This window comes from Coturnix japonica, chromosome 2 (genome assembly GCF_054131305.1).
Source record: "Coturnix japonica strain WE chromosome 2, WE-NBRP24, whole genome shotgun sequence".
NCBI lineage: Eukaryota > Metazoa > Chordata > Aves > Galliformes > Phasianidae > Coturnix > Coturnix japonica.
In genome coordinates this window covers 62476706-62492128 of record NC_140664.1, presented here as the reverse complement: position 1 = coordinate 62492128, position 15423 = coordinate 62476706, and the positions used below count along the sequence as shown (strand labels likewise).

Here is a 15423-nt window from a genome sequence, read left to right as displayed (position 1 = left end):
GAAGTGCTTCTCATTCCTTCTCTAATATGAAGATGCACACTGGGCACACTGGCTAAATTAATACAAAAGAAACATGGCAATGAAAGACAAAACAAAAGCCCCTTAATTACCTGAGGGGATGCTGGCTCACTTCCATTGTTTTCAGTTGATCTGGGAACCAATTGCTTAGGTAAATTCTGCAGGAAGAAAAACAACTCTTAGGAAGAAGAGACTAATGACCAGATTTCACTGTTCCTACAATTAACACCCATGCTTTTTTCTTGTCTGTGTTTCTAGTACTTTCTTTAAAATGTTTATTCCGATATGTTCATGCAAACAAGCTAGTTTGTTAAACTCCAAACATATTGCTGCAATATAAAGAACTACAAAGCAGCTACGTGTACGCAGATTAGTATGAGACATCTGCAAACGCCAACATTTCCAATTAAATTATTCATAACGGTTATTTATGTAACGCTTACACACAAATCAAAGGAACATCAGAAAAAGACAAAATAATAGCAGAAAAAAATAAACAAAAAAACATATATTGAACTGGTGGCCAGTGGCGTTTACAGCTGATGTGAGGAACACTAAAATCGCATTATCCTTCTCTAAATAAGAAAACATAGAAAGAGGGAAAAAAAAACCCACATATACCTGCTACCTGGATAAATACACAGTTAATACTCTGTTTAAGACTCCAAGAAAGCCCAGAAAGAATACTAGACTTTTAGAGAACACATCCTGTAAGACTGGACACACACATTTTTCTGCACTTCCAAATAAGGAGAACAAAAATCTACAAAAAACAATAGTTTTATTTTCATTACAGATTTCAAACAGTTGTCTGTTCTGCTGTTCCTATGACCTGTGCTCAGGTGCGTCCTAACCTGGACAAATTCAGAGTTTTCTTGTGCTTAAGTCTAGTCAGCCTGATGTAGTAGAACAAGTTAGAAACTCTTGGATATTATTATTTTTTTTTTTTTCCAAGAGAAGCACTGAAAAATACTTAACAAAATATAAGGAATAGGGTTAAGAGCAACGTAACTTTCTAACTAAGATGTTCAGATATGCATGGAAGCATAAGTATAAAAGAGGAATGCATCAGAAAAAAGCAACAACAAAGGGCTTCGGTATGGTTTAATATGGACCAAACTCAATGACGTATTAAAATATCACAGAAGATAGAAATCCAGACAGCTAAAGAAGCCCAAGAAATTAGCAGTCACCCACACAGACTCCGACTAGGTGAAATGAGCAATAATGAGCCACATAGGAAGTCTGTCTGAATTTGGAAATTGCATTCCATCTGGCTTGAGCAAAATCAGCATCGTTTAATAGCACCACATCATCACAGTGGATTTAGCTTTAGTGGATTAAGAGCTCTTGCTGGTTTTTAAAACTAAAGCATTCCCATGTTTTATTCTGGGCTACATTACCTGTTCTCACATTTTCTAACTGGAAAGCTAACAGTAAGGATAATCCAAATAAAAAAAACTACTTTCTGCTTTATAATTTATAATACAGCATCTACTTTAATTTGGTAAAGAAGGTCCAGGTCTAGTACTCAATAAACAGGAGAGAAAAGACAACAGTCAGCAAGAATTCATGCTAACTACATATTTCAAAAATCATGTATTCCAACTATCATCAATGGAACTAAAGCTACATAGGGTTTGTACACCTGCTTCACAAGGATACTTCGGTAATATTTAAGTCATTTCAAAACACATGAGTAATTAGATTTAATAAATCTAATAAAACATTTATAAATACATATTTTAAAAATATATATCCTTTTTAACTGTTAAATCCTTTAAAAAAATGACATCTCAAAACTAAAACTAACGCCATCTCTTTTAAAGTTTTCCTCTTCACTGTCCTGGTATCTTTGCTTTTAGCCTAAGTAAACAGAAGTAGAGTCTATATTTAGGATTATATTTGCTATCAGAATAAATCACAAGGATGCACAGGTTATCCTTCATAAAGGACCTGGACCCTCACACCAACCTAGCTGCTACAGTCCTAACTCTGTGTGCTCTAGGGCAAAGGGTCATCTTGTAGTATCCATAAAGTGAAAGGTAAGCATGAATAGAGCTTGCTATATATAAATACAGATTTAAGAGGCTTTGAAGAGCTTAAAAGCCTATCATAAGCCTCAAGAGTTGTTTTGGTGAAACTGGAAGCAGCGGGTGTGGGCATTTTGAGTCTCAAAAACTGTAGAGCAATGACAGTCTCAATGGAGACCAACAGAAATCCTTCCTCCATTATCATCCACAACATCATACAAAAACTGTATCTATATCCAATGACAGCTATGTCTATAATTATTCATAAAATGCTTGCTTTCTGTCATTAAGATGTATGATAAGATGTATGTACCAGAGCTCAGTTTTAACTGGAACCCTCAGGGAATTCTGTTGATATTTGTTTGTCCTTACAACCCTATTTCTGAAATGCAAATTTATCTTACTATTTATTTCCCAAGGGTATAAATATTTTCACGTGTCTAAAAATTTAAAGTTCAAGTGCCTGCATTTAAAAACACTCTACTGTTCTTACTCCCTTCCTCAAGCATTGCAAAATTTTGGGTAAATTATAGAGGAAGTCAGAAGGGTTTTGTATACACTTTTTCCCCTCCAAAAATCATTTCTACATCCAAGACTATCTGCACTGTGTTTCTTCGTGTAAGGAAAACCACAAAGGTCAATTAGTAAAGAGCTTACACTAGCTTCCTCTTGGCACAACAAAAAAAAACCACCACAGTTCCAGGCATGTTGCTCTGATGCCCATTCTCTTGGACCACATATCACCCGAAGACACACAGTTAAGATACCAGGCTGTTTTAGCAAAGTTTATTTATATGTTTGTGTGTGCCTATGGAACACTCATTCTCCTGTATCAACAGTTTACCCAGGTTTCCCAAATGTTTATCTTTGGTTTTCTTCAATTTGTAATAATCAACAATCCTCTTCCTTGAAGACTTTTCATCGCTATTTTCTGCTCTTCCATTGCTCCCCCCCAACACCCTGACTTCTTACACTGAGGGCACTTCTTTTCAGAAGGTTCAGAGAATAAAACCAGTTTCTAATCACGTTAACTCCCACATTATAATTACTTGCAGTGTTTTGTATGTAAATACACAAGGTGGTGATTCCTGTCACTAAAGTATATACAGAGAATACACAGGCAACTTTAGAGCACTCACACAACTATATTTTTTTCAAAATGCAGCTTTACAAGTGATTTTCTGCTGTGTACTGAAAAACAGTCCATCATTGTTAATGCTTTATCTGCAGAATTTAAAGTAACTATTACTAGACCTTGAATGTGGTCAAAATACCTAAAAACTAAAAAGAAAATATTTAATACAAAATCTAAAAACTATTCCAAAGCTACAGATTTCAGTAGTCTGAATGCCAGCTTTGTTCCTCATCAAAAAGCTCAATATGAAGGACACCATGTCTGAGCTAGTGATGAAGCTGTGCTCTGAGATAACAAGCAGAAAACACTTTGGCACATACAAAGACTTTCCACAAATCACCTTTTCTAGCATTTTCAGAATTACCCTTTTTAGTTTGAGACACAGTCCCACCACAATATAGCATATACCCTGTTATAGCCATCAGTGTCTTTTCATTTTTCATTCACACACTGCATGAGCAGCAAGAAAGGACTCACTAAATAAGAACAGGAAAGTAAGGAATCATGAAATGACGATGGTCTGATGGTCTGGGACTGTACAATTTTAATGCTGTTTTGAGTCACTATGCACTCAGGAATGCCATGGCTCCAAAGAATGTGAAGAAAGACATCCCAGTTCTGGGGTAACAATCCGAATCATACAGCTTTGTATCTGTATATGTCAGAAATTAAAAGGCCACTTTTGTTCCTATGTCTGCTATTTTCTCTCTGGTTGTCTTGTTCTCTTCCAACCAAGCTCCTCTATCTGCATAATTTGCATACTATGCACACAACACTTCCAGGCAAACAACTATATATTTAAAATAAAATCTTAACAATTTAGAAAAAAAGACCGCTTAGCCTCACAATAATATCATTCAGGTTACCAAGTAGCTGAACTTGTTTCTTTTCCTACTGCCATCAACAGTAAATTACACTGAGCCTTGCATTGTAGGCAGCAAAATGTTTGTGTGTCTAAAAATTACATGCAATCTCAGTGTTTATCATATTTACTTATCTTGAAATACGAACACATAAAATGAAGAGGAAGACTTTCAGTAGCATCATCAAATTCTAAGCAACCAGCGTACAATTTTGTGCAACAACTACTTAAAAGTTGAGTAAAGTATTGTTACTCATGTAACAGAAACTGTGTTAATTTATGTGTTACAATAAATTCACATCATACAGCACACCAGCCAGGAGCTACCAGGTAACTCAGTGAAATTTAGTGCAGGGTTAGCAACAAGGTAGTTAAGACACCATTGTGAGAACAAGCCACAAGCAACACTAGGTTTGCCTTCTAGTACAGGACTCTCTTTAGCCTCTCCTAAAGGCATCGCTAAGAGGGGTGGGAGGACTCACCACACCGTCACTCTGTGGCTTAAGTTGCTTGGTGGGATCCAAAGCAAAGATAGTATACTCAGAGAGAAAAGCAGGCTCTGCTATCATCCCGGCTAGAAGCTGTCATTCAATGCAAAAAGTACGAAAACGAAGATAAATCAAATGATAAGGTAAAGAAAGTTGCAAAATTCTACTGATTTGTGACACTATTGAAAACATTGTAAGAAGGTACAGACCACAGACACTGATAAAAGTAGGACAAGAACATAAATTGTGCATTACATCATTCAGTTCAAAACAGCCAAAATACAGTCTTGATTATTTAGAAGAAAGGGAAACACATAGTTTTTTAAAAGTATCGTATTCAATCCCAATATAATGACAGCATTTCAGGTACAGACGTTGACTTTTATTTTTTTAAGTTCTGTAGGTGACTTGCCTTCTGATACCACTAAGCCTTCTCTGTCTCAAAAATACATGTGAAAAACTCATTAATCCACCAGTTACAAACAAAGTACATTTTTAATCTCCTAATATTCATATACCTTAGAATCCTAGTTGCACTGAATATATATATTTCTTCAAAATTATCTCAAGTACCAGCAGATTCCTACTTTATAAAAAACTACTTGCAACGTTTATATAGTTATATTATAGGCAGTGCTGCAAGATAAGTCTTATAATTACACTACCAAGTACTTCCCAAAGTATATACCTATTTTTACTAGCACTTCTCATTTCTAAACTAATAGTTCCGCATGGCAGTACAGTTAGCTGTCTATTTACCTTTTTTTTCCTGTATTAGTCACTAAAAAACGATTAAAAAAAAAAAAAAGCAGCAAGGAAAAAAAAAAAAGGGAAGCCTGCCAAAGCCAAACAGTTGTAAATATTGCCACAATGGGTTCTTGTATTTAAGCAATGCACCACTCCTAATTCCCTTAGTGAGGTCAGAAACATTAAACATTACTTACTGTTATGCTATCTAATTTATCACTAGCACTACTACATCAGCCTAATGTCAGTTGATGTAATCAACAGAACAAGGCAAGTAGAAAATCCAGTAGGTCTAAAGCATGCTAGAAACAGACAGAATTTGCAAAAATATAAATAATGCTTTAACTCATTTTCTCTAGTCCTCTGAATGCCATCAAATCACCCTTAAAGCTTTTTAGAGAAATCCTACTAAAATCTTCCAATACTGTAGGCTTCAAACATGCTACGGGGTAAATATGAACTCCCTATTCCTTATTGACTTTTAACTGAGGCACCAAATTAAGCATGTAATATTGCTGATCTTCTGTCCTAATACAGTACTTCTACTTTATCTTACTGACCAACAATATATATTTCTGGCTTTCAGAGAAAGTTACAAATGAGGTAAATTAAGTAATTAACCAAGAGTCCAGATGATGCTACTACTTTAGTACTTTAAGTACTATGTGTTGTTATTTAAGAGTTGATCTCTCTAGGATTTTAGAAACACAGTTTCTTTAGGCCTCAAGTCTGGTCTTGGTTAAGCAGTCTTACATGTTCTTTGAAGTCTGAACCCAAGAACCAATGGTGTTTATAGATTTTGCTATTCTTCCTTTCTCCAAAGAGTTACCCCACTCAAATCTTCTTTTGCTCTGATAAATGGGAGGCATAAACTAAAGCAGCTACACCAACATCAAAAAGCTATCTTAATAGGCTGTGAAACAAAAGACAGAATTCAACAGTGATTATAGTGCAACCCAAATCTTATCGTCCATTGAAGATGGGAGTAATTGAATCAATTCATGTTGCATATATGTAACACTTGTTTGATTGTCAAAGGCAGACATCATTCCCTCTCAGAAAAAGGAAGCTTCAGATGAAGATGCTGTTATGCAAACTTGTTTTTGTTTAGTCAAGTACATTATGGTGTATGTACATTTCAAGTATATCAATGTTTAGAGGCTTCTCTAATTGCATGTGTACAGTTTTCCGTGCATACATGCACAGTAAAACAAAAAAAATAATAGATTATGCTACAAGCTTGACTAAAAGATGAGCCAATAGTTTACACATTCTGCTCAAGGAGCCAGGGATGTCAGCTATCAGGTGCAACTAAACAAGAGTACGTCATTCACCAGCAGGAGGAAAAAAAAAAAAAAAAAAAAGAAGAAGGAAAATAAAGTTTATTTGCCCAATATGGGGAATGCCAGAAAAGTTACAAAAAATTCAGTATTTTGCTGACCTTACACAACTAGTTATTTAATAGGCCTGTGCAATTCATAATGATCTTTTTATGCCTCATTCCTATTGTGTTTGTGTAATTAAAATACTGGAGTAAGAACTCAAAGTTCAAGAGTTCTCTCCATGATTAATAAAGTCTCAATCTGCAAGTTCAGAACTGCATTTACAGGAAGAAATAATTCTGAAATCAAATCCAGTCCTTGCTGGGTTTGATTTTATTTTCATGAACTATCTAAACAAATCTGTGCATGCATCAAGAGGTACAAAAAAAACAACAAGCCTTAGGTAAGAACTAGACTATACAGCCTCCAAAACTCAGTTTTAAAGTTGCATATAAAAAAGAGACAGATTCTGGAAGTATTTATTTGGAAGTATTTCAAACTGGATGAAGAAATGAAAGATCCAGCACCAATAAAGGTAGAAAAACAAAAGCTATTTCCACTTTTATTTGTCTTCCTTTATTATCAGCCTATGCTAGAAGAGAGTTTCAATTCACTTTTAATAGTCAACATAAAGTCTGAGAAGTCCACTGCTAGTTTATCTTTAGCTGTAAAGGGAGCTAAATATACAGTGCTCTGCTGTTACTTCCATGACACTCCTGAGGACATGAGTGATATTTGGATCTGGATAAATGACAAGCCCTACACAGAAAGCTATCACCTGTTCACTCTTGCTTGGTGGCTCTAAATTACCTTTGTTATCTTTACTGGATGGGCATGACTTGCAAAGTCATACTTGCACTATGTAGGTCATAGGCTGCTCCCAAAGTAATGCCTCCCATTTAAGTCCATGGAAACTACAGCAGATACAAAGAGCACAATAGCACCACTTGATTGACAGAGCAAATTAAAAAGCTGAATGACCCTGTGGAATCAAGCTTGTCTTTCAAGTTGTGGTATATTACCAAAACACACCACCCACCGTCTCACTGCACTCATACACTGCTTGGTCTCCATAAACATTCAGCAGTGTCAGTGAATATCAATAGGGGCCATTTTTTCTCTACACAGTCGACTCAAGGACACAGGTTTGCTTCAGATGTTCATTCATGTCAGACACCGTTCTGTCAGACTGCCCATCCGCCACCACCTTTTGCATGACAACAAAATATAATAGATTATTGATGGGAAGGTTCAACCTTTATTGCGTCATTGCAACATCACCAACACCAGTGTTTGACATAACAGGCCAAACTAATAAAAACAGGAGGCATTACTTTCAGAGCAGCCCTCATACATAACAGGAAATTCTGAATTTCTAGGAGAGATAAGAAATATGATTGATTCATTTGCCCTCAAATTCTGTTTAAGAATCAATGCAGTAACAGATTGAAATTTGAAAACAAAACCCTGATCTTCCCTGGAAAAGACCAGAAGTAGCAGGAATTCGGTTTTAATCCTGCAGATCTGTTTTGAATGACACCAAATTAAACTCAGAAGTCACCTGACAACTTGTTTGAAAAAGTTCTAGGTAAGTATCAATATATGCTTTTTATCTCATATTCAAGCCATATTTTGCAAGCTACTTGCAAGAAAAGACTTCTGCTTTTCCTTATACAGAAAGCAAAATTAGCTTCTCTGTATCCTCCATGGAGTCATAGCTTCATTGAAACTGAAGCTGAAGAAGAAAAAAGGTAGGAATAAGAGAAACTTATGTTAGTGTTCCATAAATGAAGTGCAGAGGTTCTTAAAATCTGAGAGCGTTCCCCAAAACACAACTCAGTTCTATTTGTTTAAGCTTTCTATACCAAGTTGGTTAATAATTATTCATATACTACACAAATATTACTGTATTCTTCAAAGCCAAACATTTTCAGTGAATTGTTTTCTAACCCTAGTTCTTTGTAACACCATTGACAACTATATGTAAAGAACGTACGAACAATCAAACAGTAACATTGCTTAAAATGCTCTCCTAATTAGAATGTATTTTCAGAGATGGTCTGTAGTATCTGCATCAATTTTTAAGCACTATAAATAATGCCACTGAACTGGATTTTAGGAAAGTTCAACAGATACAGTTGAAAGACTTTTTGCTTTTAACCAGTCTTAATATTTATTAGGAACATTTGGAAAAAGAAGATTTCCCATCATTTATTTTTTTACTAATTTTTTCCTTTTGACATGAAAGCTGATCTTATTAAAAAACAGTTATTTTCATTCCTTTAGCACCCCCACTGCTTTCAGAACTTTAATTACAGAATGTGCATCAGTAAAATTCTCATAACAACTCCCTATGCCAAGGGATAACTGTATATCTAGGGTAACTTTAGTACTCTTGCCATTCTTAATCTTATTTTCCCCCCACACTTCTCTCTCTCTCTCTCTGATCATTCCAAGAGTAATTACTGTATTTAGAGCATGATAATGTTCTTCCAGTAAAGCCTGGCATGTCCTGTAGATTCTTTGCTTCTCCTGTTTGTCTTGAAGAGCAGACAAGAAAAAAGAAACTGGGACATAATAAAATCAAATGAAACGCTAGCAGGCAAAATTGGCAGAAATGACAAACAGTGCAGAAAGCATTGATATATATATTAGATAGATAGATAGATAGATAGATAGATAGATAGATAGATAGATAGATAGATAGATAGATATGGGTAAAGTCAGAAGAGCTCAACAGTATTTGAAAATGTTTTCATTTCTTAAAATACTTCATTATAAGAATGGTGAAGAGAGATAGGGCTTGTTTGGTTTAGTATTTCTTATTAAATAAACTACAGAAGAAAAGCTTTTAGGAACGTGAACCTTCTTAAGATATGGAATAAAAGCAGCCATTCCTAAAACTAAACACAAGTTAAAGAACACTGCTCTGAGTTTGACTCAATGAGTAAGTTGTACTACTTCAGTGGATAAAACAGTTGGTACTTGCATAATTAAAGGGAAGAGGAATGTAACCACTTATTTTTCCCTTATTATTTGCCACCGAAAACAATTTTGTGTTGGCACAGACAAATCAATGACAGACAAATCCCAGTGAATCAGCCACACAGATAAATGTCACTATCTCACAGCTTCACTAAGCTTTTTCTGCTTAAAAGGGTCTTACCACCCCAATCAAATTGTTCCTTTAACTTTTATCCTATTCTAGTAGCTGTCTTGAGGCACTTAAAACAAAAACAAACAAAAGCAGCAAATGTTTAATAATTTATCATGGGTTACACTGCTTGCTGACACTGTGGAGCATCAGCTAAGAGAAAGCCTCCCTGCAGTGACAAATGGAAGTCATTCTATATATGCCACAGTACAGAAAAAAATAACCAAACAACAAAACATTAGAAAACCTAATAATGCTGTTCTAAAGCACAAAACAAAACCACAAGATAGTCTTCACCTTGTTTCTGCTATCACTGCAGAAAACAAACTGTCAAGCTGTAATCACTGGTACTGTTTTCAACAACCGAAGACAAACTTCAAGATAAGTGGTTACTGCCAAAAATGTGTTAAAAATTGAAGTAGATGGGCCCATAGTAAGACAGTGTATCTTGTTTTCTTTTCCCCAGTCAAAACCAGGAAATTCTGTTTTACAGCTAGGGGTTTAAGATCTCAAATTTCACAGAATCACTACCATTCCCTGTTTAATGCTGCAGTGTATTTCCACATGCTCTAAATCAGATCTTCTAAAATTTATTTTTAATCCTGCCATTAAAAAAAACAAACAAACAAAAAAAAAACAAAAAAACCCCACACAACAAAAAAACAAAAGCAAAACCCACAGTGCTCAATCTGAACAAGGACGAGTGTGGATTATCTCTAGTTTGCTTATGCAAGTCATTGCAAATTTAATCATATTTTATACCCATATTTTTAGGCTGGTGTTTTCTTGTTTGTGTTGTTTTTTTGTTTTTTTTGAGACAGTTCTGAAATTTGATACTTATTACTAGCATGGTCAGAAACACTGATAAGGGTTCACTTTAATACTTCAGGCTACTCAGCCTCAATTTACCCCAACAGCCAACAGAACTTCCCCAGCTTTTCAAGCTGAAGGGACAGAAAAAATAATCTCTCTGAATGTAACTTCTGTCACAGTAGCTTACTGAGTTCAGTACAGGGATAAGATGTTTAAAATGTCAAGAATGATTTTAATAGTTTCTTAATCTGGGAGTTAACTACTACAGCTTAAAGTTCCTTTTCACTAGCAGTCAACACTACAGGATTTAACCTATGAGAAACAAACAAATAAACAAAAAAGCACGTTAGTCAATACAAAGTTGTGTTTTACTTTGTTTTTAAAGGAAATTTTAAAGCTTAAAAAATATAGAAAATTAGTTCTCAACTGACCTCTTTGTCTGGTGTTAAAGTGCCTTCATCATTCTGCTCTGCCAATGAAGATGATCTGCTTCTTTTGACAGTTGGTGGAGGAGACCTGGGGGGGACCTGATACAGAAATCACATATATCAACAACCACTAACATTACCAGTTCAGAATTCTTTATTCCATGCTGTCATTTATCTTAACAATTACTAGCTATAACATGTCAGTAAAGCCCTGTGTACATTTTCCTTCTAAAGAAATCAAAATCTGCTTTCTATACTATCTGTGACAACTAAGTCTCCACAGCATACACTGTTGAGAAACAACCATGAAAGCAGGCAACAAAATATGTATTTTGATTATTAGCACCATGGTGCTGTCAGTCCAGACCTTAAACTCAAGCTTCACAATACTACAAGCATATATTAACACTTGTTTAAAGTATTAATGTGTTATCTTTATGTTAATGTTTAGTTTATAGCTCAAAAGATTTGCACACTGACAGGCACTTGATATTTTACATAAGGAATGCCATATGATTCCTTTAAGAAATTAATAATAAAAAAACTGACAGAGGAAAAACTTTTTTTAAAGACTGTTCAAAACAAAATACATTCTAAGCAAAAGAAAAGGGCAGCGGTAGAACATGACTCATTTCCTGATGTCAAACTTGTTTCTGCCAGCATTGAACATCCATTCTAAGATGTTTCACAACTCCATACTGAATGAGGTTGCGACAAGCCAAAGTAACCAAGTGTAGCTTGCCAGCCTTGTGCTTCAACATTCACTTGGAGAACTTCAATATTGAAGCAAGCATTAAAATATCAGCAAGTTTTACATACAAAGAAATAAATTAATGAGATTTCTCTTTACATAAATGGAACAACATAACCAGAACTAACAAACAGTTTCACCAAGAAAAAAGTAATCTCAAATCCTTTCACACTTTGTCGCAGCACCATCATTTAGATTGCATACATAAATTCTTCCTTATGAAATGTCTACCACAAGACCATGACTGAGCTGGATGCTCTGAAACATGAATGTCAGGATATCAGTCACAACAACAGCAACCTATTCCTGCTCTCCATTTCCTTCCACTACCCAGCTCAAAGCGAGTTATATGAAGAAGACATCTCCTAGCCCTCACCACACAGCGTGAAAAAGATTTCCAAAAGTTCATCAGCACTTAGCTGCTGTTCAGAAGGAGTATGAAGGCGTCTCTTTGCTCTGCCCTGGCTGGTTCTACGTTTGTTATTGCTTCGTGCACTCATCCCTCTAGACAATTGGGAGTAACTTTAGGAGCACCATGCAGGGTAGCAGGAGCAACCATTGATCCTATGCAACAAACAGCAGAATTCCGGAACTGAAGTTCGAAAGATCAAACGGATTCCTGCAACTGCAAAAGCAGTTTTTTTTCTCTCTGTCAGCATTCAAAAGCTGACATGTCCTGCATCAGACAGGTTTTCAGATGCAGAGGGCTAACATCCATTAGCTAACCAATGACATGGAAGAGGAAGGCCTAAAAAGACCTTGTGTGAAAAACCATTCAGATGAATGTTATGATGGGAGAAACGGTGCCTGTGGATTTAATCAGTGTTAGAGTGGTAAATACAGCCTCAGACACCACAGCTAGAACACAGCCAACAAGTTATGTGTCCCTGAGAGGGAATGGCAAGTGAGGCCTCCCTGTGAAAGGGGAGGACACGAACAAAAAGAGGAAAAATGAATTCAGATACAAGTTCCATAGAACAAAAAATGTCAAATGTTTGGAAAACTTGGGTTGAAATTATTTCACTAGGAGGTATCCTAGTGAAATAATTAGTCTCTGTGATGACAGAGCACATCATTTAGTGAATGCAGTTTCTTTATATATCTACTAAAAGCAGGGGAACAAAGGCACTTCCCACGCCCCTGCAGGTCTCCAATACACTCTACAGGCCTTAGTACCTTCACTCTCCTTCCTCAATCACAGAATCTATTTTGAAAAGCACAGGAACTAACAAACAGATCAGTCTATTTTTACTTTTAGGATCAAACTTAACATCAGTTAACATCAATCAAAGTAATACTGTAAGAAAACTATTTCACACACAAACAAAAATCTCTTCTTGTTCTGTCTGCTCCTCCACTCATGTCAACCTTATATATAGTTATATAGTTTGCCCATAGCAGACTAAGTGAAAGTATGTTATGCTTCATAAGACTTATTAGTGCTAACATTAGTCCGCATTAGCTTTAACAACCAAATAAAGACTATAATATATTGAACCGTGGATGTGAGAAAATAAATAAATGCAACCACACCCATTTGGACCCAAATTTATCCACAATGTTGATTTCTAGTGAGCCCTCATGTATAGTGAAAACACACGTAACAAGTGTCCCGCTAACTGGGTGAAAACACTGTGTACAAAGTACTGTGATCTGGCTGTTTATAAGAGTAGGTTCTGCAGCTCTGTTTCCACTGTATATGAAAGTTCAGCACGTGTGCCAATTCAGTACACTATTCTGACCTGACTGTGACAAAAATGTACTTCCTTTAACTCTCTAGAGAAGACTCAAAATGAATAGATATGAAAGGGCTTAAAATTAATCTTGACAAGCTACAGAGAGCTTTGCAGACAATCCATCTCCAGAAGTACTGCCCCTACTTGACAAATAAGCAATTAAAACAAATATTAAGTAGCTGAATGTCAGCAGGGTCGAAACTATGAGCCCACACAACACCAGATCACCCATGCATCATGTTACACCCAGCCAGGCACAGGCAGCTGATGGCTGATATGTCGGAAGAGTGCAGTTGCTGCCTGCAGCCTGCTATTAGCACGATGCCGAGTTTATATCACTTTTACTCTGCTAGATTCCAAGATGTAAAGGATTCCTAACCCAGCAAAAACTCAAGAGACAAGGGCTGACAGTACACGTCTAAGCACAGAGTCTGATGAAGTAAAGTTAACTTGTCTTTTACACAACTCTGAACTGGTACAGTGAAGATTCTGCTTCGACACATGTATGAAATCATCACAACATTCCTGGCCATGGCCACTACCAAAGACTGCACACAGCAAACTGAACGCACAGTACTTCATTATGAAATGTAGTTTCTAGAAACCAATACTAATTATGCACTTCTATCGGGGTACAAGTAAAAGAGAGAAAAGAGAGAAGAAAAGTCAGCTAAATTATCAGCAAACTAAAAAATGTAAAGCTGAGAACAACACTTTTCTCAGCTTTTCTACCTTAAAAAAACACACACACATGGGACTAAGTTGAGCAGAGCAGGCCTCCAAAAGAGGGAAGCAGAAGGGACTCGGGAATGTGAAGGGCAGACACTAGAATGAGAAGCGATCTCAACACCGAATTACAACTCCAGCGCATACCACAACGCGCACCCCCCGCACCGCAATGTCTCACTCGTCGTGCCGTTCCATACCGAGCCCTTTAGCCCACCTCTCAGTCCGCCTTCGCAGGGCCGGCAGTGGGCGCAGAGCCCCGGAGGTGCGGCCGGAGCGCCGCGTGTCGAGGGTGCCGCCCCCCCGCCGGCGCCCAGAAGCCCCCGGGCCGCTCCCGCTGCACGGCGGGTCATGCCCCGAGCCCTCCCTCCGCGCCGCCGGGCCCCCATGGTACCTGAGATTGGAGGGGGGCGGCCCGGCCCCCAGCGCCGCGCGGCGGCGCCTGCTCCTCACTGATCTTCTGCTTCAGCTTCTTGAACATGGCGGCGGGTCCGGCGGCGAGAGGAGCGCGCTGCCTCCCTCGTAGTCCTCGTCGCCCTCCTCCTCCTCCTCTTCTCTTGCCCCCTGCAGTGAGATGGCACTGGAACCGAGCCCCTGCCCCGCTCGGCCGCCGCCGGCACCTCACCGTCCCCGGGTCCCCCTTCCCTCAGCAGGTGAGCGCGTCGCTGCGCCTGCGCGACCAACGTGGAGCCGAGTGCTTGAGGCGGTACGGGGCGCAGCGAGGCACAAACTTCCCCCGGGAATTCGCTGCCCTCCCCACGCTGGAGCTCGTCCCGGCCCGGCCCGGCTGCGGGGGTGGTTCAGGGCCCGCCCCATGGGGCCTCGGGCGGGGCCGGTAGGGGAGCGCAGTGGCGGTGGTTGAGAGGATGAGTGGGTAGGCAGCGATAAATGCGTGGTGCGGCGAGACAGAGCTGAGATCTGAGTGGGAACTGGTTAAAGGGTCTTCACTGGTTGGGAGGGTGGGGGTGCGGAATAGGCTCCGCAGGGCAGTGTCACGGCGCCAGGCTGCTGGAGTTCAAGGAACGTTCGGACAGTGCTCTCATACATTGGGTCTGGATTTTGGGCGGTCCTGTGTGGAGACAGGACTCGATGCTCCTCGAGGGTTCCTTCCAACTCGGGAAATCCTGTGATCCTATGACTCACCAAAACGTCAGTCAGAGGTTTCTAAACCCTTCCTTGTGTGACAAAGCTCTTCTCTAAGGCGCCCATT

At 38.3% G+C, this 15423-nt stretch overlaps 1 protein-coding gene across 9 annotated transcripts in view; it reads right to left on the bottom strand.

Moving 5' to 3' along the window:
* GOLGA4 (golgin A4) overlaps positions 1-14882 on the bottom strand; it is a 57773-nt gene extending 42891 nt beyond the window's left edge. For 3 of the 9 annotated variants that reach the window (XM_015854956.3, XM_085537652.1, XM_015854964.3), the window contains exons 1-3: positions 14608-14882; positions 11004-11099; positions 111-176 (exon numbers count right to left, since the gene is read on the bottom strand). In XM_015854956.3, the coding sequence (XP_015710442.2) occupies positions 111-176; positions 11004-11099; positions 14608-14694 (249 nt within the window). In that variant the 5' untranslated portion in view covers positions 14695-14882. The other 6 variants (XM_015854953.3, XM_015854952.3, XM_085537649.1 and 3 more) reach the window with 5 other exon arrangements.
* Positions 14883-15423: the final 541 nt, after the last annotated feature.